This window comes from Sorex araneus, chromosome 9 (assembly GCF_027595985.1).
Source record: "Sorex araneus isolate mSorAra2 chromosome 9, mSorAra2.pri, whole genome shotgun sequence".
Taxonomy (NCBI): Eukaryota; Metazoa; Chordata; class Mammalia; order Eulipotyphla; family Soricidae; genus Sorex; species Sorex araneus.
This window is the reverse complement of record NC_073310.1, coordinates 638,806-662,739: the sequence shown is the minus strand read 5'-3', so window position 1 is coordinate 662,739 and position 23,934 is coordinate 638,806. Positions and strand designations below refer to the sequence as shown.

Below are 23,934 nucleotides of genomic sequence, written 5' to 3'. Positions count from 1 at the left end.
TCACGCCATCGCACGCTTCCTTCCAGCACCAGGTTCCGAGCAGGCGGAGACGCCCTCGAGTCTCGCCGGCTCTCCTTACCTGATTCTCACACAAGTTTTGCTGAGCTGAAATTTCTTTGGGTACAGTAGACGAGGCCAAGGCAAAGGGGAAAGAAGAGAACCCTCAGACCTGAGTTTGCCAAACGCACCGTCAGCCCTGGATCAGAGAGGCGTGGCCGCTGCTGGCCGAGGGACAGCGTCGCGGGGCTCTGGCCCCAGAAGCTGCTGTGGGTGCGGACTGGGCTGGGTGTCCTGGTCGGGGGGAGGCGCCCTGGGTCGGACGGGCAGCCATGGCCTGGGCCCACACTCAGACCCATGCTCTGCCGCCGTGCGGGTCCCCTGCTGGCCAGCAGCCTGTTGAGCCATCTCGTCCCCCTCTGCCCAGGTCCCGCTCCCGGTCACCACGGAGAAGAGCTCACTCCCCCGAGAGGAGGAGGGAAGAAAGGAGTGTCCCCACTGCCTACCGGATGAGTAACAGCCCTGGGGTCAGCAGGAAACGCACCCGATCCAGGTGAGAGGCACAGCTGCGGGCCAGAGGCAGCACTCTGCCACCCGAGAGCTGGCCTGTGCCACGCACTGCCCCTCTGGACCCACACCCATAGCCGCACCATCGTGGTATGCCAGGTGTATGTGAATCGGGTTTTTTAATCCCCCAGAGGATAACTCCTACTAAAGGGCCAAGATTAGCGGCCAGAGAGATAGGACAGGGCTAAGGCGCTTGCCTTTCATACGTTAACCATGTTTTGTCCTCAACGCTGCCGGCATGAACCCTGAGCACCACTGACGTGGCCCAGAAAATAAACACCACATCAAGATTGGTGGTAATCTTGGAGAGACCAGGCAGCCTGGAGCTCAGCGGCAGTGAGAGCCGCCCCACTCCAACAGTTCTGGAGAGCTGCTCCCACAGCTGGCTGGGCTCACCCTTCCTGACAGAAGCCCAGAGAAGCACTGCTGGGAGCCCAGCAAGGCCTTGGCAGACTTGCTCTGCGGCGCTGCTTTGTACCGCCTCAGTCACCGAGTAGAGGGGCTTGGGCAGTTGGAGCTTGTTTGCAGGAGGTACTCCTCAGTCTACGGGCGTGCTCTTCCTCACCTTGGATGTAGGTAATGGGCACAATCCAAATTACTTCCTGTAGCAACAGGTCTTTGGGCTCTTGTTTTGCCTAAGTGGAGTGTAGGGAGGGGGTGGTGGGACCTTGAGACTGGGACTGTCACTGGCACATGAGTGAGTCGGCCATCTGCCAAGCCTCTGTGCCCAGCTATGACCCTGAACACTGATCCCAGAGTCCAGGCTGGCTCGTGAGCCACTGTGAATCCAGTGGTGAGAGGTGGCAGCCGGCTCCCAGTGGGCAGGGTTTCTGTAGGTTGGTAATGGGGGTTGCGGCTCTGACTGGACTCAGAAACTTACATGTCTTGCCAGAGGCGAGGTCACAGGGCCACTCCCAGCATTGCACAGGGCTTGCTCCTATTCTCTGCTCAAGACAGTGCTGGGTGCTGGGGACCACGTCAGGACTAGCTGCATGTGAGGCAGGTGCCTTCACCCCTGTACTCTCTCCAGCCCCAGAATTTTTTCTTTGCTCAGTGTAGTCCTGGGATGGAACCCAGGGTCTCATACCCAGGCAGGACATGTACTCTGCTGCCTACATCCCTCGCCCTTCACGGTCATACTTGGGCTGGGACGCTTTGATTTGTAGGATCAAATCCTTAAGCTTGTGCTTTAAAAAATTGTGCTATGGGGGCTGGAGCGATAGCACAGCGGGTAGGGCTTGCACGCGGCCAACCGGGGTTCGATTCCCAGCATCCCATATGATCCTCCGAGCACTGCCAGGAGTCATTCCTGAGTGCAGAGCTAGGAGTAACCCCTGAGCATCACCAGGTCTGACCCAAAAAAAAAAAACAAAAAAAAAAACTGTGCTATGAGCTCCATCACAAAGGCTGTCTGACTGCTGGAGCCAGGCAGCCCTGGCTCTTAACCAGAAAGGACAGTGGGAAAAGGTCCTGTTGGCAGGTGTTGCCTTGGGCATTCAGCTCTGCAGAAGCAGGTATGGGGGCAGGACACCGTATCTGGTGCCTGCATCCACTCTTGAGTACTGAAGATACTTCCCTGTCTGTCCATCCTCTCTGGAGATGAGCCCCAGCCCTGGTCGTGGGTGGCCACAGAGACCAAAGGCTCAGTTCACACACTAGGCAAGAGCTGCTTCAAATGCAGGAAGCACAGACTGGTCTGAACAGGAGGTTTATATATGCCAGAGAGAGCCCCGGAAAGGCTCTCGCAAGGTCAGATCTGGGACTCCTAGCACAGAGCCAGGAGTAACCCCTGAGCATCACCAGGTGTGCCAGACACATAAAAGACCAAGACCGAGAGGTGAGAGAAGCCTGGTAACGACTCATGAAAGGGATGGTGGTATTGGCTGGACGTGTACCCTTCAGAATGAACAGCTCCCTGCAGTGACGGGGACAGACCATTAAGGCTTATCCCTGTGGATTTGCCAGAACAGATGAAAGTAACAGACCACCAAACAGCAAAAGAATAAGAAACTCAGTGGCTCCTGCCTGAAGCTAATTCAGAACATTCCCAGGTTCTGACACGCACAGGAAGGAAGGGGGAGCCAGTGGAATAGGCCTTCTGGGAAGGAGATAGAGCAGTCTCTTCCTAGCTCCTTGTAACCATTCGTGACTAACATACTGTGCACACCTATGATCTGGAACACAAGATCGGAGTGAGGGGAGGCATGTCTGTGCCATGTGAGGGTGTGGACTGGACCGTGTGCGTCCATAGACCACATTGCGGGCCCAGAAATAGGCTTTGAATGCACTTCACGGTGCCCTAATTCTGAATCTGGAATAGCTTCTGAGCACAACCAGGTGTGGCCCCCAACAAACTACAAAGAAAATTCTTAACAGTAGTGTTACTTACCAACTTCTTGAAAGAAGAGGGACTGGAGAGATAATGCAGTGGGTAGGGTGCTTGCCTTGCACGTGGCCGACCCAGGTTTGATCCCCAGGCCACCAGGAGTGATTTCTGAGTCTAGAGGCCCACAGTAACCCTGAGTACCACTGGATGTGACCCAACAACCCCTCCCCCCCCAAAAAAAAATGGGCCTAAGAGATAGCACATGCTTTGCATGTAGGAATTAGTTTGACCGTGGCACTGCATGGTCCAGTGAACACTGAGCCAGGAGTAATCCCTGAGCACTGGCATATGTGGCTAGAAGGAAAACAAAGCAAAAATAGTTATGACTGGGTGGCTAGATCTCAAGAATGCAAAAGGTTCTCTAGCCATTTACACAGTCCTTAGGCCAGAGAATATAGTGGGTAAGGTGGATGCCTTGCATGTGACTGGCATTGGTTAAATTCTCAGCATCCCATGTGATCCCCTTGAGCCCTGCCAGGAGTAGTCCCTGAGTACAGAGTCAGCGTAAGCTCTGAGTACCACCGGATACAGCTCAAAAACCAAAAAAGAAATGGGGTTGGAGTGATAGCACAGCGGGTAGGGCATTTGCCTTGCACGCAGCCGACCCGAGTTCAATTCCCAGCATCCCATATGGTCCCCCAAGCACTGCCAGGAGTGATTCCTGAGTGCAAATCGAGGAGTAACCCCTGAGCATCGCTGGGTGTGACCCATAAAAAAGAAAAAAAAGAAAAGAAAAAGAAAAACCTTCAATCATTTAATTCAATGTACTTAGAGAATAAATGGAAAACTTTCAGTAGGTGCAGACACAATCCATTACCCTTACATTAAAGAAAAGGAAGGATGTACAGATCATGGGGCCTAAATTTAAATTTTCAGTTAAAAAGTCATATAAAAACTAAAGGGCCGGAAAGAGGAAAGGGCATTTTGGCACTCTAGGACACTCCCAGTGGGGTCCAGAACATCTCTGAGATCCCACTCCTCACCCAAGATGTGTTCCCTGCCAGAACAAGGCAAGGGACTGAACTGCCAGACCGGAAGTCCCACAGCAGAGAGGCAGAAGGGAGTAAAGCCTCCTTTCTGTGTGCGCCAGCGAGATCATACAGCTAAAAGGGCACTCACCTTGCGTACGGCCCACTAGGATTTTACCTTCTATCTCTGGCATCATATATGGTCCCCCTTACCATCAGGTGTAATTTCTGAGTGCAGAGCCAGGTGAGGCACAAAAACAAAACTTCCAACATACCTGGGCAGCAATCTTAAGGAATCTGTAAGCTTATTTCTGATCAAACCTGGCTTTTTTTCATGTGCGGGGTCAGAGACTTAAGGCCACACCCAGTGTACTTGGACTATTCCTGCCTCTATGCAGGATCTTCTCTGGTGTTGCTCTTGGAACTATTTGCAGTGCCAGGGATCAAACCAGGGTAGGCTGCCTGTAAGACAAGCGACAAGCAATGTCAGGGTCATTGTTGAGCACTGGAGATTGTGGGCTAAAAATCACAGTATCACATCATCAGATTCCTAGGGGAGCTCCGGGGACTATACTGGTTGACAGGGATCGAGGCTGGGTTGGCCATGTGCAAGGGGAAGGCCCCAGCTGCTGTACTGCCGCTGCGGCCCCCATACCATCTGTATTTTCTAACAGGAAATACAGCTGCAAAGCTGCCACAAGTAAGGCCTGAGCTTGGCCAGCTGTGGCCCCAAAACCCAAAAAAACAAAGGAAGGTGAAGTTTAAGCAGCAGTATCACAGCATCAACTGAACCGCCTGCGGGACAAGATAGGTACAAGGTCTTTATGCCCAGGAATGATGAGAACTTACATTACACGCTCTGGAGGAGCCTCGAGAGGGGAGAGGTGGCACAGCAGGGAAGGCACTTGCTTTTCCCTCGCTCCTCGGGCTGCCAGGAGTGAGTCCTGGGCACCACTGGTGCGGCCACAAGGAACAGAGAGCTGATTAATGATGGACTAGAAGGTTCAGGACCCTTCAGGTTTCTGGTTTGCTCCCCAGATTCATCTACTGGTCAGCTGCTGTTCCACTCAACTCGTAGGGCTTTTCTAGAGAAAACCATCAGAAAGTCTTTTGGTGTGGAATCCCCCAGGCTGGAGTCACTGATGGTGCAGGAAACTTCCCTGCCCACCCTTCCAGGCACCCTTGGGTGGGAAGCAGCAGGAATCCCACCGGGACTGGAAGTGGTACGGTAGGCCATCTGTGCCAAGGGGAGGGGCACAGTGGTGTGAACATGAGGATGTGGACGGAGCAGTGGGCAGGGACAGGTTTCTGAGAAACAGCCACAGCTCATGGCTTCAGGAATTGAAGCCAGCAGAAGGGAAAGTGGCTCAGTGGGCGTGATGACATGAAGCAGTGGTGACCAGAGCTCACTGGAGGAAAGTGCCTCAGGCCCCAGGGGGCCTCTGGGTTGAGGAGATGCCCCGCCCCACCCGTGACGCCATCACATTGGCTCAGAAGAGCAGCCTGTGACCTGTTTAGCAGATGGCAGCTCAGTCGGGCAGCACATGTGTCGCCAGCCCTCCTCCAGCCCCCAGACTGCACTCCCAGTCAGAAGGGCCCTTGTGAGGGGCCTCGGCTCTTTTGATGAGCACAAGCTGGGCACTGTGTCCTGCTGGTGAGCAGGCATTTCAGGGGGCTGCTGTGGGCAGCGATCTAAGTGACCTGGGAATCACTGTGTGGCCACGTAGTGTCTTGATGGGCCCCACACAGTGCAGACAGGGCAGGCGTCAGCCCTCCTGCTCTGCCCTGCACCCATTGAGCCAGCCCCATATCCACCTGCTGCCTTGTGTCAGGTGGCTTCCCTGAGGTCCTGAGCCCTTGCCTCAGTGCCTGTCTAAACATGCTCTCCTTCCAGAAGCCCCCACGAGAAGAAGAAGAAGAGGCGCTCCCGGTCAAGGACCAAGTCCAAGGCCAGATCACGGTCCCCATCCCCAAGTAAGCCGGCGCCACGCCGGCACTCGGCCAGCATCTCTCCCGTGGAGAGTCGGGGTTCCAGCCAGGAACGCTCCAGGTAACCCCCTTGGGCACATCCTGTCCCTGTGAAATGTCTGCTCTGGACCTGGCAAGCCCCTAAGGAATGAGGGCCAGCTCTGTGGGACCCAAAACCCCATCAGCACATGCCTCGAAGCTACAAATGGCAAGGCTAAACCAGAACTTCTCCAGCTCAAAATGTCCATCCAAGTGGAGTGTCCCCTGGTCACACCCTGTCGGCATCATAGCCATGGGCCAGGCCAAGTGACAGTTCTTTGTTGATGGCTGTCGGGAGGCACAGCTATACCCGGATGTTCTGGAAGCAGAACATCCAGGGTTGCCCCCTAGCGTTGAGATGGGGCCATTTGCACTTCCTGTCAGCATACTGCTATGCGTTCCCGGGAACTTGCTTGAGTTGGGATACTTTGACAAGAGGGTTCGATGTCTGCCCAGACTGACCTACACACTTTCTGCAGGGGGGTCTCTCAGGAAAAGGACGGACAGATCTCCTCGGCGATCGTGTCCTCTGTGCAGAGCAAAATCACTCAGGTGAGGCAAGCTGGCCGGACCTCACCATGACCACTCCTGTCCCTCCCTCAGGGCCTCCCTGCTTCCACAGTGGGGTGAGGGGTGGGGCCCTCTCCAGAGCTGAACCTGCCCGTGGGTGTGTTCTGTCCCCCTCACAGAACATCCTCTCTCTTGGCACAGGACCTCATGGCCAAAGTCAGAGCAATGCTCGCAGCTTCCAAAAACATGCAGACCAGTGCCTCCTGAGACACGGCGCAGGGGACCCTCACACTCTCAGACTCGGCGGTTTTGTAAAGTCACTTTTGATGACATTTTCAGTTTAAGGTTTTTGACCAGCAGTCTCTTCGCCTGTATATTTGTAAATACTATCATGTTTCTGTGAAAATGTATTATCAAATAAAATGGGAGAAAAACACTTTTTCTAGCTAGCAGTTTGGGGTGGTTTCCTCCTTGTCTGCTTCAGTGTTTTTCTGTCACCTTTGCCCCACCCCCGGGGCTGATGGCGTTATCTCCGGCAGTGGCCTGCTGGTGTCCCGGGGCCTTCCTCTCCTGCACAGAGCCAGGACTGTGGCCCAGATGGATCCATATGTGCCCCTTCCACTCTGAGGCCGTCTCTGTTGCAGCAGAACCCCGGCGCATCCTTTCAGGGCTACCTGCAGAGTGACTCACTCCTTCCTGGACACACATCTCAGGATCATGGGTGGAGACCTGGTGCCCCCCAAGCTATCCTGGGGTGCTGAGAGACAGGTCTGGGTGAGCATGGTGCGAGTCCACAGCAGGCCATAGCAGAGGACGAGCGCCATCGCTCCCATGGCCTGCAGGATGCCCACCCACATTCCCCAGTTCCTTCCCTGATTGCACCACCCGAATGGCCAACAGCATGCATAGACCTGCTGTGGGGTGGGAGGAAGGTCACTGCAGCTGTGTCCTTGTCCCCATACACGCAAGACCTTGGTGTCCCCTGGAGTGGGTGCTGGCACAGGTGCAGTCTCATTTTCATCTCATCCACTTGTTTCCTGTTTTCACTTGGGGGCCCTACCCAGTGCTGCTCGCACTGCTGGCTCTGCTCCAGGCCAGCTCCTAACAGTGCTCTGGGACCAGGCTATGCGGCAGTGCTCCTGGCCACGTCCCTTACAGCCACATGCTCTCTGTTCCTCACTGCCAAGTGGGGTGCCAGCTTCCACCGGGAGCTGCTCCTCCTGCATTGTTCCCCAGATTGTCATGGTGCAGTTCATGCACACTTCTGGTCCCTCTCTCCGTGGCTTCTGGGCTGGCTTCAGAAGTCATGTGCCAAAAGCACTTTTCTTTCTTTGCAAGTGTTTTCCCCCATCCTGGAAGGGTCCTGAGGTTACCAGCCAGAAGCAGAGTGTGGATGAGAGATTGGGGGACAGAGGGGTTTATCTCTGGGTCAGTCACCAGGGTGCATCCTTGAAGTGGCTGTGCAGCCCAACCAAATGGGGGATGTTTCTGTTTATGTCAGCGCACCGGGCAGGGCCCCTGGGAAGGGCTGGAAGGCTGATGTGATCCCGTGACTGCTTTATTCTAGAAAGGAATCGCCCCCACCATCAGCCCAGGGCAGCCCCTTTGAAAGACATGCAGGTGGTGAGCAGGGGCCCCCACTAACAAGCAGGCCATGGAGAGAACTGTTGCCTCTGCAGCCTCCCCTTGCCAAGATGTGTGGTTTCCCCAAGACATGGTGAGGACACAGGAAATGCACTTTGAAGCTTCAGCTGGTAGAGGCTTTCCAACACCAGCCCTACAACCCCCGCTTGGCCGCAGCACCCTTCACATGCCAAGTCCAGCCTGTGCCATGCGTCTGACCCGCAGCAGAGGGTCACGTGTCCCTGTGTGCCCAAGACACTCAGCCATCTGGCATCTCTGCCTCTCCCAAGGCCCCCAAACACCACCCTGCAGATCCAGCTTCCCTCTGAGCCCCCTCCCTCTGATGGTGGCACCCTAGGTTTCTCTGGAAAGCCCCCTCGCTGCCTGGGACCTTCCGTCCCACCACAGCTGCAGCCCTCGTGGCTCAAGGGTCCAGCAGCCGGGAGCGGGAAGGGTGGCGTGCCCCTTCTGCCAGCCCTGGCAGCCTTCCGGGGAACCCTTCTGAGCAGAACTGCGCCTGATGGAGAGAGGAAGGTTCTGAAGGCCCCCCCCACCTGCTCCATGCAACTGAACACCCCGGGGTCCCTGTGCTCTGGGCCGCGCATTTAATGAACCCGCCAAGCTTTTGCCCTGCTGGGCCCAGTTTGTCTGGGTTTCGGCCAACTTGTCCTGATGCAACATGCGCATTTGAGCAGAACCACAGTTGGAGTACCTGGACAGAGTGCCCCACTCCCGGCCGCCTCGCCAGGGGCGCTCTGCACTTGGCAACGCGCGGCTCTTGCGCACAGAGCTCGCGTCCAGCCGGGAGCAGCTGCGGTGCACACGCGGCCAGGTGGCGGCGGTGCGGAGGGACGCGCCCCCGCGCGCACACCCTCCTCCCGCGGTGCAAGGGCTCCGCCGAGCGAGCCTGAACCGCCGGGCCCGCCAAACGAACGCAGGGCGGGTGGGAAGCAGGTCGGGGGCGTCGCGAGGGTGCCATCGGGCGGGCACCCCGGGGAGCGAAGTGCATGGCCCCTTTAAGGCAGGCGGGCCCACGTTAAAAGCCTTTGGTACATTGGTATTTATTAGCATAGCCCGCCCCGCGCGCGTCTCTATTAGCATATATTAGCATGCCCGCCCCGCTGCTTCGCGGTTCGTTGGCATATATTATCAGGCCCCGCCCCGCGCGGTGTCGTCATTAGCATATATTAATATGTCCCGCCCTGTGGCTTTGCGGGTCGTTAGCATATATTAGCATGTCCCGCCCCCGCGCGCGGCGTCCATAGCCGATATTAGCGTGCCCCGCCCCGCACGGCTCGTTAGCAAACATTTGCATGCCCCGCCCCGCGCGGCGTCATTAGCATATATTAGCGTGCCCCGCCCCGCGGAGGTGCGCGGCTCAGTCGGCGCGGAGCGCGGGAGGCGCCGGACGGACACTCGGGCGGCGCGATGGGGCGTGGGAGCCCCGGCCCCGGCCCCCGGCCCGCGCCGCTGCCGCTGCTGCTGCCGCTGGTGGCGCTGGCGGCCCGCGGGGTCTGCGCCGCGCCCGCGCCCCGCGCCGAGGACCTCCGCCTGGGAGTGGTGAGTGCGCGCGGGGCCGGGGCCGGCGGGGGCGTCCCCGCGCGGGCCGCAGGCCGGTGCCCGCTGCCCCCGAGCGCCGCAGTCGCCCGAGGAGGGGACGGTCGCGCGGCGCGGGGCAGGGCGCCCCGGTGCGTGGCGGCAGGGGAGGGCGCACGGGGACTGCGCGGCGTGGGCGCCCCGGAGGCCAGTGGCTCCCGAGTTGGGGGGACCCCGCTGCCCGCCCGCAGGGCCCCGGGCCACCCCGCGCCCCCACCGCGCCCTCTATTCTGGGGCCGCGGGGGCTGAGTTGGGGACCCCCTTCTCGCGGCCTCCGCGGGCAGGTCCCCGCCCGCAGCCGCCCGGCGCTGCCCGGGACCCCCACCCCGCCGCCCGTGGCCATCTCCCGGGGTGCCCCGGCCGGCGCGCCGCCCGCACCGCCTGCTCCGGCAGTCGTCGGGGGAGGCTGGGGCCACTCGAGTGCCCGGCTCGGGCAGCCTGGCGGCGTGTGTCCACTTCCCCGGGCCCTTCGCAGCTGCTGTTTCTGGGTCCCTTCGGGGTGAATACCGGGGCAGAGAGCAGTGTGCCCAGGTCGGACGAGGGCAGCGTCCATCGCATCTTCCAGCTGCCGGGCGCTCCCCGGGGTGAGGGACTAGCCGGGTGATGGAGAGCTGGCCGGGGCCACGGTGGTCCGGCCCGGCCGGGGTGATCGGGGGCAGGTCCGGTCGGGGTGATGGGGGTCCAGGACGGTCAGGGTGATGGGGATCCGCTCGGGTTGGTGGGGTCCGGCCCGGAGTGATGGGGGTCCGGCCGGGGCGGTGGGATCCAGCTCGGGGTAATGGGGGTCTGGCCCTCCCGGAGTGAAGGGGGTCCGCCCGGGGCGGTGAGGGTAGTCGGGGTCCGCCCGGGGTACAGGGGGTCCTCCAGGGTTAACGGGGGTCCGGCGGGGCGGTGGGGTCCGCCCGAGGTAACGGGGGTCCGGCCGGGGTAACGGGGGTCCGGCGGAGCGGTGGGGTCCGGCCGAGATAACGGGGGTCCGGCTGGGGTAACAGGGGTCCGGCGGGGCGGTGGGGTCCGGCCGGCCGGGTCCCGGCTCGCAGCCAGGTCGAGTGAGGCCGCGCGGTCCGGAGTCGCACTGACCGCCGCCCTCGGGGCTCCCCGGGGCGCCCAGCCCGGAGCACGCAGCCCGCAGGGCCGTGGCGCGGGGCCCGCGGGAGGGGGACGCCGGGGGGACGCGGCCGGGCCTGCCGCCGGCTGTGTCTGGTCCGAGGGCGCTCCCTGGCGGCCGCCGGGGGGACGGCACGTCCGCGGCTCCAGGCGCCCGGGCGAGGAGAAGGGCCCCTTTGTGCGCGCCACCCGGGCCGGGCCGCCGCGAGGGGCCCCGCGGACCCACCCCCGCTTTACGGGAGAACAAAGCACTGGATTGAGCCCGTCGGGACCAGCCATGGGCTTCCAGGGGGAGGCAGGGACAAAAGGGGGCTGCCCAACGTGCCCTGGGGCAAGGCCTGGAGCTGCTCCTGGTGTGTGTAGAAGGGAAATGCCCACCGCCCCCCAGAGCTGCCCTCAATGCCCTCCGAGATGCCCACTGTGTCCCCCAACTGCTCACTGTGTCCCCTTAGCTGCCCACTGTGCCCCCCTCAGGTGCCCACTGTGCCCCCCTCAGATGCCCACTGTGTCCCCCTTAGCTGCCAACTGTGTCCCCCAGCTGCCCACTGTGCCCCTGAGATGCCCACTGTCCCCCTCAGATGCCCACTGTGTCCCTCAGATGCCCACTGTGTCTCCCAGCTTCCCACTGTGCCCCTGAGATGCCCGCTGTCTCCCTCAGATGCCCACTGTGTTCCCCAGCTGCCCACTGTGCCCCTCAGATGCCCACTGTATCCCCTACTTGCCCACTGTGTCTCCCAGCTGCCCACTGTGCCCCCGTCAGATGCCCACTGTATCCCCCTACTTGCCCACTGTGTCCCCCAGCTGCCCACTGTGCCCCCGTCAGATGCCCACTGTATCCCCCTACTTGCCCACTGTGTCTCCCAGCTGCCCACTGTGCCCCCGTCAGATGCCCACTGTATCCCCCTACTTGCCCACTGTGTCCCCCCAGCTGCCCACTGTGCCCCTGCTATGCCCACTGTGTCCCCTCAGCTGCCCACTGTGCAAGGCAATGCCATGTGCCCTCAGGCCTGGGTTCTGTCTGAACCCAGGCGGTGACCCCAGAGCAGTGCCGTGGCCCATGTTCCCTCCAGCTTGGTGAGGCCTCACCCCTCCTTCTGGGGCTGTGGCCAGCCTGTGCCACACCCCTGCATCTGTATCTTCATAGTAGCGTCCGCTGGGTGATGCTTGGCTTCAGGGACATCACATCGCCATCTGGGGCTCTGATGCTCCTTCCCAAAAGGCCCCTCCCCTGGCAGGGGCAGGATGCAGGGAGAGGATGGTGGGCAGGATGGGAGGATGGTGGGAGAGATGGCAGACGGAGGGTGAGGGCAGGATGGAGGCAGGCGGGGGAAGGATGTTGGGTATAATGGGGGTGGGTGATGGGCAGGATAGCAGGGGTGGGGGCTGGGTGGGGAGGGCAGGTGCCAACCTATCCCCCAACCTCTTGCTGGGATTTCTGTCCCCACCCAGCTGTCCCTGTGGTCAGCGGCTGGGTGACAGTGGTTTGTGGCTGAGCCTGGTGGGGTGAGGGAGACCCGGCCTGAGCACCAAGCCCCAAGGGGCCAGTGGGGTGCCTCCTCCCCAGCCATCTCCTCCAGGGGCCCCGGGGTCCCTGCCCTGCGTGCCAGCCGTGAGGAGGGGGCCGTAGGCAGCAAGGCTGTGGGCAGCTCAGCGGGCTGGGGTGGGGTGTGGGCAGCAGGGCAGAAACCTGGGCCCGAGGCCCCCGCGGTGTCACCTCCTCCTCGTGCCCCCCGTCGGCCAGAGCGGGGGGTGTCTTGGAGCCCAGCTCTGTGCTCCTGCACCCCGGCCGGCAGTGCAGAGAAGGGACAGAGCCCCGAGCCCGCGGCCTGGGAGCTGTGCGTGGGACCAGGGTGCCCGTGCAGTGCCAGCCCCGAGGCGCTGGGTCGTCCGGGAAGCAGGCCTGCAGTCAGTGGGGCAGCAGAGGCAACGCTTGCTCGTGGACACGGCTGTCCTGTCCTGCCTCTGCAGGCCCTGGGGCCTGGCCCCCACTGCCCAGCCCACACCTGGCAGACCCTGGGGCTTCAGTGACGGTCAGCGGTCAGCGAAGGTCAGAGGGACGCGGGCCAGGCAGCTGCCCAGCCTTCCTGTTGTGGGTCCAGCATGGTCCTCGGGGTTGTGGGGGGGGGCAGGGGGTTCTCCTGGTGGGCCCCGCCCCTCGCTGGCCTTCTGGAAGGTTCCCCAGAAGCTCTGGCAGCGCCCTCCCTTAGCAGCCCGTTGCCCAGGAGACGCGGTCGCTGTGGCAACAGCGGGAGGACGGGTGGGCGGGCCCAGGGCGGGGTCTGCCCGCGAACGCCCCTGCCTGGCCGCCCCGCCCCAGCCACCCCTGCTGGTGGGCACCGTGGCCTCACCACCCGCTGCCTCTCCATCGCCCCTGCCTAGTCACCCCGGAACTGGCCACTCCCTTCCTAGCTGCCCCCTGCACTGCATGGTCACCCTCGCCCCTCCAGCAGATGGACACGGGCCTCCACCGCGGCCAGACAGGGATCCCCGCGCACTTGGCGCGGCGGGGAGGGGAGAGCAGAGGGGTGGAGAACCGGAGAGGACCCCCAGCTCCAGGGAAGGGGGACCTCGGCAACTCTGCAAGTCGCTCGGAGACCCCGCCCCGCCCATCAGTTGGAGGCCCGGGAAGAGGGTGCAGGGAACCCGAGTGCTGGGACAGCCTTGAGGGTCAGGGAAAGCCAGGACCGGGGCACGGCCCGGAGGCTGTGCAGGTCCACACTAAAGGGTGGCCTCCAGGGGCTGCCAAGGTGCCACAGCAGGGAAACGGTGACTCCATCGAAGCTGGGTACCCGCCTGCCCCTGCACCCAGTAGCCAGCACCCCCGGGCCTGCTCCGCCAGCACTGCGCCCCCGGCGAGGGAGCTGCCCGGTGGGCACTGCCCTCGGCAGACAGGCTGGCTGAGGGGTGTGGAGGGCGCCCACTCCCCAGCCCTCACTCACTCTCCACACCCAGGAGTGGCTGCGCAGGTTCGGCTACCTGCCCCCAGCAGACCCCGAGACCCAGCCGCTGCAGACGCCCGAAGAGCTGTCCAGCGCCATCTCCTCCATGCAGCAGTTTGGAGGCCTGGAGGCCACGGGGCTGCTGGGTCAGTTCTTCCAGGAGCAGAAGACCCCATGGGGGCCCTCCGTGTCCCCCCACCCCCAGGCTGGGCACAGAGGTGGTGTGACATGGCCCCGTTGTAGACGCAGAGCCAGGCTCTCACTTCCCAACTTTGGGCCTGAGTCCAGTTACGTTGGTTTGCTTTGATTTGGGGTCAGCAAGGCTCCGTGCCCCGCTCACCCCGCAGTGCTCTGGGGGTTGAACCTGTGCCTTCCAAGGGCAGAGCATGTGCTCAGGCCTCACTGGGCCCAGGGTATGGCCCGCAGCTGAGTGTCATCCTGCCAATGGGGCCGTGGGGCTGCCCTGCAGGAGGACAGGGGCACTGCACCCTAGTAGCTGCCGTGACCCCTGATCGGGCTGCTGTGCCCGAGACCCAGATTGGGCTGCTGTGCCCGAGACCCAGATTGGGCTGTTCTGCCCGAGACCCCCGATTGGGCTGTTCTGCCCGAGACCCCCAATTGGGCAGACGTGCCATGACCCCTCTGACGAGGCTGGCTCTACCACAGATCACTGAGTGCTGCATGTGGGTCCAGGCGGGAGGACGTGGTGGCCAGTGGTGAAGGCCTGTCCTGCAGAACGCCTCTGGTGGGCAGCCTGGCACCCACTCCACCAGCTGCCCAGAGTGGCGGGCTGGGGGAGGGACACCAGCTAACCCCTCACTCGCTCGTGCCTGCAGATGAGGCCACGCTGGCCCTGATGAGGACCCCGCGCTGTTCCCTCCCCGACATCCCGGCAGAGGCCGCTTCAGCCCGAAAGAGGCGCCAGGCTCCAGCCCCTGCCAGGTGGAACAAGAGGAGCCTGTCCTGGAGGTGTGTGGCAGCCCCCACCCCGTCCTGGTGTTCAGACACATCCCCTCCCTGAGGACAGGGGTGTGCCCACCCCACCCCAGCCCTTGGTGGCTCCCCGTGAACCCCTCTCAGCCTCTCGAGTGGCCCCAGCCCCCAGGCCCTTGTTGGGTTCCTGGTGTTCTTGAGGAGACCAAGCCGCCCACCCGGGGAGTCCCAGACCCATTTCTGCAGCACGTGAGTGCGCGTGTATGTGTGTCTGGGGGGGGGGGTGGGTGCGGGGTCCCAACCAGCTTAGAGGTTCCCGTTCGGTGGGGCAGGCAGGGAACAGCTGCCGGGGACCTGGGCTGCGGCTTCACTGACTTGTGCGTGTATGGAAGGTTCTCCACCACCTGGACGCCCTCCTTCTTGTCCATCCGCCCCCAGGGAGCCCCGAGTCCCCCAGGGAGGGAGGTGACCGTGTGCACCCCCCCCCCAGGGTCCGCACGTTCCCCCGGGACTCACAGCTGGGCCGGGACACGGTGCGCGCACTCATGTACTACGCGCTCAAGGTCTGGAGTGACATCGCGCCCCTCGACTTCCACGAGGTGGCCGGCAGCGCGGCCGACATCCAGGTGGACTTCTCCCGGGCGGCACACGATGACCGCTTCCCGTTCGACGGCCCGGGGGGAGCCCTGGCACACGCCTTCCTGCCCGGGGACCACCGCACCGCGGGGGACGCGCACTTTGACGACGATGAGGTCTGGACCTTCCGTTCCTCCGGTAGGTGCCCGGTGGCAGCTCCACAGCAGGACATCCCACCGGCCTGGGGTCCCCACTGTGGGCCCGGCAGGCAGCCTCGCCCAGGAGTCGGGGCAGGGCGGTGTTGGCGGGGTGAGTGCCCGGGTGCTGAGGAGTCTGGGCCGCCCTCCTCCCTGTGAGGGAGAGCGTCTCTGAGCCCACAGGGCTTCACTCGAGTCGGACAGACCGTGGGGCCTGCCCCTGGTGTGGGGTGCGTGGCTCACAGGGCGGCACGGGGAGTGGACCTGCACTCAGAACCCTGAAGCCCCGGAGCAGCCGGCCTGTCTGCAGACCCCAGATGACCAGGACTGGGGTCCTGCTAGCAGGACAGTGCATGGCCCCGGGGCTGAGTGTCCTTGTTCCTCAGCACGGCCAGCGGCGTCCCCGGCTCACTGTGCCTTCTGTTCCCAGATGCCCACGGGATGGACCTGTTTGCTGTGGCTGTCCATGAGTTTGGCCACGCCATCGGCCTGAGCCATGTGGCTGCTGCGCGCTCCATCATGCAGCCCTACTATCTGGGCCCCGTGGGCGACCCGCTGCGCTACCAGCTCCCCTACGAAGACCGGGTGCGCGTCTGGCAGCTCTACGGTGAGTCGGCCTAGCGCCGTGGACACTCCCGCACACCTGCTTCCCCTCCAGGGCTTCCCGTGCGTGCCCTGGCTGTGTAGGTGCCCAGGGCTCGTCCGCTGCCCATCCCCCGTTCTGTAGGTACCGAGCGCGACTCCATCCCCTGCTCTCTGGGTGCCCAGGGTCTGTCTGTCCCTTACCCTGACCAGCACTGTGTCCTCACAGGCCATCTTGTCTGGGTATCTGTCTCCAGCTCTTCTGGGTCTACCCACAGTGGGGGTGGGGTGGACCGGGGGCTCCTGAGTGCGCCCCCCCCTCCCGGGGCTGCAGGAAGGGGCAGGGGGCTAAGGGATCTTGGTCCACACAGCCTTTGTCTCCACAGGCGTGCGGGAGTCTGTGTCCCCCACGGCACAGCCAGATGCCCCAGACCCTCAGGACCTCCCCCTCTTGCCAGATGCCCCCAGCAACCGGTCCAGCACCCTGTAAGTCAAGGACTCGTGGTCCCCCCGAGCACTGACACCCGAGACTGGGAGTCCTGAGAGTCTAGAACAGGGGAGAAACCCAGCTTGCCCCTCTTGTCCAGGCATCCCCTGTGCTGGGCTGGTACCACTCATGGCGCCGGTCACTGCCCCTCAGAAATAGGGATTCAGATACCCCTTCTAAGGTTCTGCCCCGGGACAGGCCGGCAGTGCGGGGGTGTCGGCTAGAGACTGGGGTCCCAGGGCATCGTGGCCCCAGTGTGGCAGCTGGCCTGGGAGTGGCCGTGGCCCACCACCCTCTAGAGCAGAGACAGGGACACACAGAAGCTGCGTTGCAGGCCCAGCTGGGGAGGACATTCAGCCCATCCCAGGGGCCAAAGCCCTGTAGGACAGGTGCCCCAGAATCTGCTGTGGGCAGTTGTGACCCCCTTTCCACCTTGCTGTGAGAAACACAAAGCCAACCTGGAGGTGAGCTGTGGCTCTGTGGCTAGGGAGTGGGCTAACCTCACTCCAGACACCCCAGGCAGTGCCCAGACAGATCTCGACACCTCACTCAGACCCCAGACAGAACCCAGACAGTCCCCAAACATCCCGCCACCTCAGTCAGACCCCCAGACAGAACCCAGACAGACCCCAGACAGGGACTGAACCTTCCTCGCCTCTTCTCATGGCCTCTTGTTCTGCACATGGGTTCTGGGAACACTGCGGGCCTGCGGGTGGGGGGCTCAGGCCCAGCTCCCCCCACCCACTTGGTTCTCTCCACACCACTCCAGACCCAGGACGGATGCACCTCAGAGGTGCCACACCCACTTTGATGCAGTGGCCCAGATCCGCGGCGAGGCTTTCTTCTTCAAAGGTAGTCCTCGAGGTCCCTGTGCCACAGCCCCCTGCAGCCTCTCCCACTGCAGCCCGACCCCCCATGGCAGCCTCTGCCCTCCCCCCCAGGCAGGTACTTCTGGAGGCTGACACGGGACCGGCACCTGGTGTCACTGCAGCCTGCACACCTGCACCGCTTCTGGCGGGGGCTCCCGCTGCATCTGGACAGCGTGGACGCCGTGTACGAGCGCCCCCTTGACCACAAGATTGTCTTCTTCAAAGGTGGGTCCCGCTGGGGCTGGAGGGATGGTACAGCGAGTTGGGCATTGGCCTTGCACGAAACTGATCCAGCGTCCCGTGTGGTTCCTGAGCGTAGAGCTAGGAGGGACCCCCGAGCAGTGCTGGGTGTGGCCCAGAAACAAAACAAGAAGATGGGGAGCCAGAGCAATAGTACAATGGGCAGGCACTGGCCTTAAACACAACACACTGGGTTCGATTCCTGGCACGCAGTATGGTCCCCTGAGCACTGCCCAGAGTGATCCTGGAACACTTGACCCAAGAATATAATAATAATAGTAATAATTAATGCAAGCAAGCCGGGTTCTGAAGGGGATTCAGCATGATAGACCATATATCCATACAGTGACCAAACTCACTGAAGTTTCTCAAGAGTTCAAGATGCTGCTCTGTCTAACATTCATTGACTTAAAGAAGGCCTTCGATTCTGTTGAGACTGAAGCGGTCATCGAAGCCCTAGCCAAACAGGGTGTTCAAACTCAGTTTTTGAGTTTCAAACTCAAAATCCTCCGAGAGCTGTGTTGTGGATTAACCACCAGGATCTCACCATTCTACAAGGAAGTGATCATTGATGTAAAGAGAGGGGTGCGGCAGGGTGATACCATTTCACCGAAACTCTTCAGTGCCACCCTCGAGAACATCATGCAACGACTAGAATGGGAAGGAATGGCAGTGAAGATAGACGGTCGGCAACTACACCACCTCCGCTTCGCTGATGACATCGTTCTCATAACACCAAACATTAGCCAAGCGGCACACATGCTGACCGACTTCGACCACGAGTGTGGAAAGGTCGGTTTGCAGCTGAATCTCCACAAGATGATGCTCATGAAAAACGAACTAGTCCCCGAAGCTCCATTTGCTCTCAATGGAACGAACATCTCCGAATGTAGCAGCTATGTGTACCTGGGTCGAGAACACAACATGAGGAACGACTTGGTGCCAGAACTGCACAGGAGGAAGAGAGCAGCGTGGAACGCCTTCAAGAGTGTCGAAGAAGTGGTTAAGAGAATGAAGAACCTCAGACTCTGGGCACATCTTTTCGATTCCACCATTCTTCCTGCACTAACATATGCCTCAGAGACCTGGGCCCTACGCAAACAGGATGAGAATTCTATTAGGGTATCCCAAAGAGGAATCGAAAGAGCTATGCTAGGAGTATCACGTCTCACTCAAGTGAGAGAAGGAATCCGGAGTTCTGACTTCTGTCGACGGTCAAGAATCAAGGATGCTGTCTCCTTTGCCAAGACATCAAAAATCAGATGGGCCAGTCATGTAATTCGATTCAGAGACGACCACTGGACTAGAGCTGTTACCAACTGGATTCCACAGGACGTCAGAAGACCTCGTGGCCACCCACCAACTAGATGGTCAGATTTCTTCGTCAAATCCCTGAATGAACGGTTTGAGGCTCTTCCTGTGCCTGGAGCAATCAGATATCACTGGGCTGCACTAGCACACGACAGGGACAAACGGAGGCATTACTGGTGCCCGCTTGAGCAAATCGAAGATCAACGGGATGACAAGTGATACAAGTGAATAATTAATGTGGCTAGAACTGTGGCTAAAGCGTTAGTACTGGCTTAGATTCCCCGGCATCCCCCAAGCACCCAGGGCAATTCCTGAGTGCAGAGCCAGGACTGGCCTCTGAGCATCACCAGGTGTGGGGCCCGCTGGGCCCAGAGCGTGTGTCCCGAGCAGCACCCCATACTTCCCACAGAGGAGCCCTGCAGGAAGGCTGTGGGGACAGCTGAGGCCCTGCCCGCCTTGGGCCAGGGGGCCGCCCAATCATGTCCCGCCCTGATGGTAGCTGGTGGCACGGTGGCCCCATCCATCTCCCGGGCTGCCCCTGGTCCCTGGACCCTGCACACAGCGCCTGTAAGTGACCGTGAGCCTGTCCAGGGGCCAGCTGGGCGGGGGGGGGGGGGTTGGGGGCAGGGCCTTGCAGTCTCCCCCGAGCCTCCTTGAGGTCACACCATGTCAGGCGCATGGGGTGGCGTGTATTTGGAGCCTGCCCTGGACACGTGTGTGCTCAGCCACTCAGGCCCAGCTTCCCCTGCAGGCTGCCCCCTCCTCTCACAGGCACCAAACCTGCCCCGCTCCCGTCTGGGCGCCACAGACGGCTCAGGGTAGACCAGCGCGGCACGGGCACTGCCCCTGCCACGTCCCTGCACCGCCGCTGCCCGTCTGTGGCGGGTGGGGTGTGGGCCCCCGGCTCCTTCACTCAGTGTGACCCCTTCAGTCACCCAGTCTGTGACCTGGGGATTCGCACGAGTTGGCCGGCGGGTCTCGGGGAGGGGTGCCAGGTTCGGGCTCTGTCCGGCAGCGCCACCTGCGGGCTGCTCTGAGCCTCGGCACTGGGCCCACTGGGCGTTCTCTTCCCTGGCCTCCTGGGTCCCGTGGGAGGCTCTCTCCTGTGCTTCCTTGCGTCTTGCTGTCCAGTGCCCGCACGGGCGAGAGTCTGTGCCTGCACAGTCTGCGGGACCTGTGACGGGGCCGGGGGTGTGAGCACCTCGGGCTCCTGGGCAGCTGGGCAGCTCGGTGACATGTCCACTGGGTCTTAAGGGGGCAAGGGGCACTCCAGCAGCGGACAGCAGGCTGCCGGCGGGGGCACCCGCCCACACGCTCTCTCTCCCCAGGCGGCAGGTACTGGGTGTTCAAGGACAACCACGTGGAGGAAGGCTACCCGCGGCTGGTCTCCGACTTCGGCCTCCCCCCGGGCGGCGTCGACGCTGCGTTCTCCTGGGCGCACAGTGACAAGACTTATTTCTTTAAGGACCAGCTGTACTGGCGCTATGACGAGCACACACGGCGCATGGACCCCGGCCACCCCGCCCCCAGCCCCCCCTGGACGGGGCTCCCCAGCACGCTGGACGCAGCCATGCGCTGGTCCGACGGTGAGTGGCAGGGCAAGCCGAGACACACTGACCGCCCGCGGGCCTCCCTCCCCGGCCAGCTGGGTCACTCAGCTCCCCTCCCACCCAGGTGCCTCCTACTTCTTCCGCGGGAATGACTACTGGAAGGTGCTGGACGGAGAGCTGCAGGTGGCACCCGGGTGCCCCCGCCCCACGGCCCACGACTGGCTGGTTTGTGGAGAGCTGCCGGCCCGCCCCGAGGGCACGGCCAGGGGGCCTGAAGAGGCTGGGCCTCCCGCACTGCCCGGCCGGCAGGGACACAGCCGCTCCGAGGACGGCTACGAGGTGTGCTCCTGCACCTCCCAGGGCCCCCCGGCCCCGCTGCTGGCTGCCCCCCTGCTGCTGCTGTGCATCACCAGCTGGGGCCTGCTGCTGTGACCGCTGGGGTGGGGGCGTGGCACAGGCCCCCAGCTGTCCACGGAGCCTTAGGGCCGACTCTGGAGAGGACAGCCTACAACGCTGCCTGCCAGCCTGGCCAGGAGACTGAGGCCAGACGCTGCCCAGGGTCCCCAGTGACCGAGTGACCACAATGAACCACTGAGCTGGGGCAGGACCACCTCCCCCAGCTGCTCTGTCCTGGACTGGGCCCTGGGCTCCGAGCCGTGGACAAGCCGTACAGGAGGCCTGTGGTTTCTGTGTTGTGCTGGGGCCCCCACTGACAGGATGCCCACGGGAGCGCTGTCCATGGCAGGAGGTACCCAGCCAGTGTGGCCCCCGCACCTCACTGGGAGGGCAGCTGGGCGCCCCCTCAGCCTGAGTTTGGGCTGTGACCACCTTCAGTGATGCTCTGCAGGTTTGTTGGTGAGGAAGGAGAGAAACTGAGGAAGAAGTGAGTCATCGCAGACAAGACCAGGCCACCACCTGCCTGTGGGTCCCTCCGAGGCGCAGGCTGTGGGCAGAGCAGAGGGCACTTACCTTCGCATTCACGCCTCCTCGATCAGGTGTCCCCCAGCCTGTGTGAGCTGACCGGGCCACAGCGCTCCGTCCCACAGGCGCAGGGAGGCCCTTTATGGGGCACCGCTCTAGACCCCTGGTCGCAGAGATTCACCTCGGGACTGGGTCCTGACGTCTAGACCCTGAGTCCACTGCCTGCCCCCCCACCCGCCTCTGGGTGGACACGACCTGCCCTCACCCCTGCTCACTCTTAGGGCACCCATGGGTGGGTCGGGATCCTCGGAGGCTCCCGAGGTGGGGCGGGACTGCTGCTCCGTGTGCCCAGCTGAAGTGCCCCAGCCATGGGCACAGGGAGCGGTTCGAGCTGCCAGACTCCCAGAGGCTCAGCCACCTCCGGACACTCGCCCCACACAGCCCACGGGTGTCGGGAGCACGGCGGCTGGTGCAGGGACAGGGTCAGAGATGCCACCCCGTCTGGGGGTCCTTTCAGAGGCCGCAGACTGCGTGCTGCTCTGCAGAGAGCTGGGGGAGGCACAGGCAGAGGGGGGTGCGGCAAGGGGGCTGGCGGGCTCACGGGCAGCAGGGGACTGGACCCCGTCCCGGGCATGCGATGGCCTCCAAAGAAGCTGTAGCATGTGGACCTAGTGAGCCTGCTGGAACCCTCTCGGCCCCGGCCCCAGCCTCAGGCCCTCGCCGCTGTGGACTTGGAGTGTGACGGGGTCCCCCAACCTGCCCGCGTTGGGCTGTGAAGGTCAGTGTCCACCATGGACTGGACCGTCTTGTCCCTCTTGGTGGCAGCTCACACCTCTCGGTTTTCTCTTCTTTTTTACTGGATCACCGCGAATTACAAAGTTACAAAGATATTTATGATTGAGCTGCCGGCATCCATCGTTCCAAGGCCAGTCCCTTCACCGCTGCCCCGTCCCCCACAGTGTCCCCAGCCCGACTGTGGCAGGCCTCCTTTTATTTCTGCTGTTGTGTTTGGACCACATCCCGCCCAGTGCTCAGGGATCCATGTGCATTGTGGGATCACACGGTCTGAAATCCACGTGTCCTGGGCGAAGGGCTGGCAGGGGCAACCCACTCCCCCAGTCCATACTTGTCACCCAGAGGCCACTCCTGCCCCCGCTCTCCCCCACCCCCTCCCTCCCTCCCGTTTGCCCCTTTCAACTCTGGGAGGCTCCAGCTCCCAATGGTGCTGGGAAACCATGGGTGCCAGACCCCAGCCCTGCAGTGAGCTCTCTGGGGCCCCTTCCCCATGTGTGGAGAGGGCCTGGGACACACCCCTCGCTCCTGGTACTGAGTTTCTAAGAGCAGAGTTACCCTTGGGTCCTGCCCGGTGCTCCCCCGAGTGTCTCCTCACTCAGCCGGCGTGGGGAGAGGGGGCTGGCATCTGGGGAAGGCGCCCTTATCAGCGGCCCGACACCGTCCCCTCCCTAATGCTTTGCTTCCTGCTGACCCCCCCACCCCACCCAGTTGGTCACCCCTTCATCCTGGTTGGGTGCTGTCTCTCTCAGGTGTGACTGGAAATATGAGAGTTGCCTAAAGGTTGCAAGTGCCCCTTGAACACCCCCCCCCCACGCTTTTAGGGGCAAGGCCTCCACAGTGGAGCTCTAGGGACACTCCATCAGCCTGTCTGTCTTTGGGCCACACCTGGCAGCACTCAAGGGTTACTCCTGGCCCTGCACTCAGGATCTACTCCTGGTGGTGCCCGGGAGACCACTTGGGATGCCGGAGATTGAACCTGGGCCAGCTGTATGCAAGGCCAGCTCGCTCCCGATGGTACAGCTCAGGACCCCCTGGGGAGCCTGAGGCCTGCAGGTTCCCAGCCGCGCTTGGGGAATCAGGTGGGACCACAGTCAGCGACCTGCAAAGCCTGTTCTTCACCCCGCGCTTGCTCTCTGCCTCCTGCCCCCAGTTTTACACAATGTTGCCTCAGTTCCTATTTTTGCTGCTCTTGGGCCACGCCCAGCTGTATCCAGGAGACTCTGTGGGATGGACCAAGCCCAGAGCCCCGGCCAGGGTTGCTGTGGTCTGGTTTTGGGGCCACACCTAGCGGTGCTCAGGGCTTCCTCCTGGCTCTGTGCTCAGGGATCACTCCAGGTGGTGCATGGAGAGCTGTATAGTGGTCCTGTGTGTCCAACCCGGGTCAGCCACGTGCACAGCAAGTGCCCTGCCTGCTGTGCTGTCTCGGTGCGCCCCCACCTGACAGTGCTCAGGGCTTACTCCTGGCTCTGTGCTCAGGGGACCATATGAGATGCTGGTGGTCAAACCCAGGCTGGCCACACACAAGGCAAGCGCCCTACCTGCTATACTATCGCACCAGCCCATAGTTTTGGGTGTGGTGGGGAGGAGGAGAGTTTTTCCTTTGTTTTGCTTTTGGACCACACCCAGCCATACTCAAGGGTGACTCCTGGCTCTGCACTCAGGAATCACTCCTGGTGGTGCTCAGCGGCCATATGGGATGCCAGGGATCAAACCTGAATTGGCCATGTGCAAGGCAAGTGCCCTTCCTCTCTGTTATCTCTCCGGCCCAAGCTC

The 23,934-nt window shown here is 62.1% G+C and overlaps 2 protein-coding genes across 10 annotated transcripts in view; both read left to right on the top strand.

Annotated features, from left to right (window-relative positions):
• The window catches only part of SFSWAP (splicing factor SWAP), a 44,873-nt gene extending 37,993 nt beyond the window's left edge, over nucleotides 1-6,880 (top strand). For 3 of the 7 annotated variants that reach the window (XM_055146744.1, XM_055146739.1, XM_055146745.1), the window contains 5 exons: nucleotides 127-270; nucleotides 425-550; nucleotides 5,813-5,968; nucleotides 6,405-6,477; nucleotides 6,637-6,880. In XM_055146744.1, the coding sequence (XP_055002719.1) occupies nucleotides 127-270; nucleotides 425-550; nucleotides 5,813-5,968; nucleotides 6,405-6,477; nucleotides 6,637-6,702 (565 nt within the window). In that variant the 3' untranslated portion in view covers nucleotides 6,703-6,880. The remainder of the gene's footprint in view (nucleotides 1-126; nucleotides 271-424; nucleotides 551-5,812; nucleotides 5,969-6,404; nucleotides 6,478-6,636) is intronic. The other 4 variants (XM_055146740.1, XM_055146741.1, XM_055146743.1 and 1 more) reach the window with 4 other exon arrangements.
• Nucleotides 6,881-9,452: 2,572 nt separating this feature from the next.
• MMP17 (matrix metallopeptidase 17) lies at nucleotides 9,453-22,267 on the top strand. Of its 3 annotated transcripts, none has more exons than XM_055146766.1 (10): nucleotides 9,453-9,618; nucleotides 13,714-13,846; nucleotides 14,537-14,669; nucleotides 15,124-15,407; nucleotides 15,837-16,013; nucleotides 16,360-16,474; nucleotides 17,245-17,327; nucleotides 17,417-17,569; nucleotides 20,224-20,481; nucleotides 20,570-22,267. In XM_055146766.1, the coding sequence occupies exons 1-10, from the start codon at nucleotides 9,487-9,489 to the stop codon at nucleotides 20,875-20,877; spliced, it is 1,776 nt and encodes a 591-aa protein (XP_055002741.1). In that variant the 5' UTR covers nucleotides 9,453-9,486; the 3' UTR covers nucleotides 20,878-22,267. The 3 variants fall into 3 exon arrangements, with proteins under 3 accessions (XP_055002741.1, XP_055002742.1, XP_055002743.1); XM_055146767.1 differs by having other exon boundaries at nucleotides 9,455-9,618; nucleotides 16,375-16,474; XM_055146768.1 differs by lacking the exon at nucleotides 9,453-9,618 and adding an exon at nucleotides 9,688-10,238.
• The last annotated feature ends 1,667 nt before the right edge of the window (nucleotides 22,268-23,934 follow it).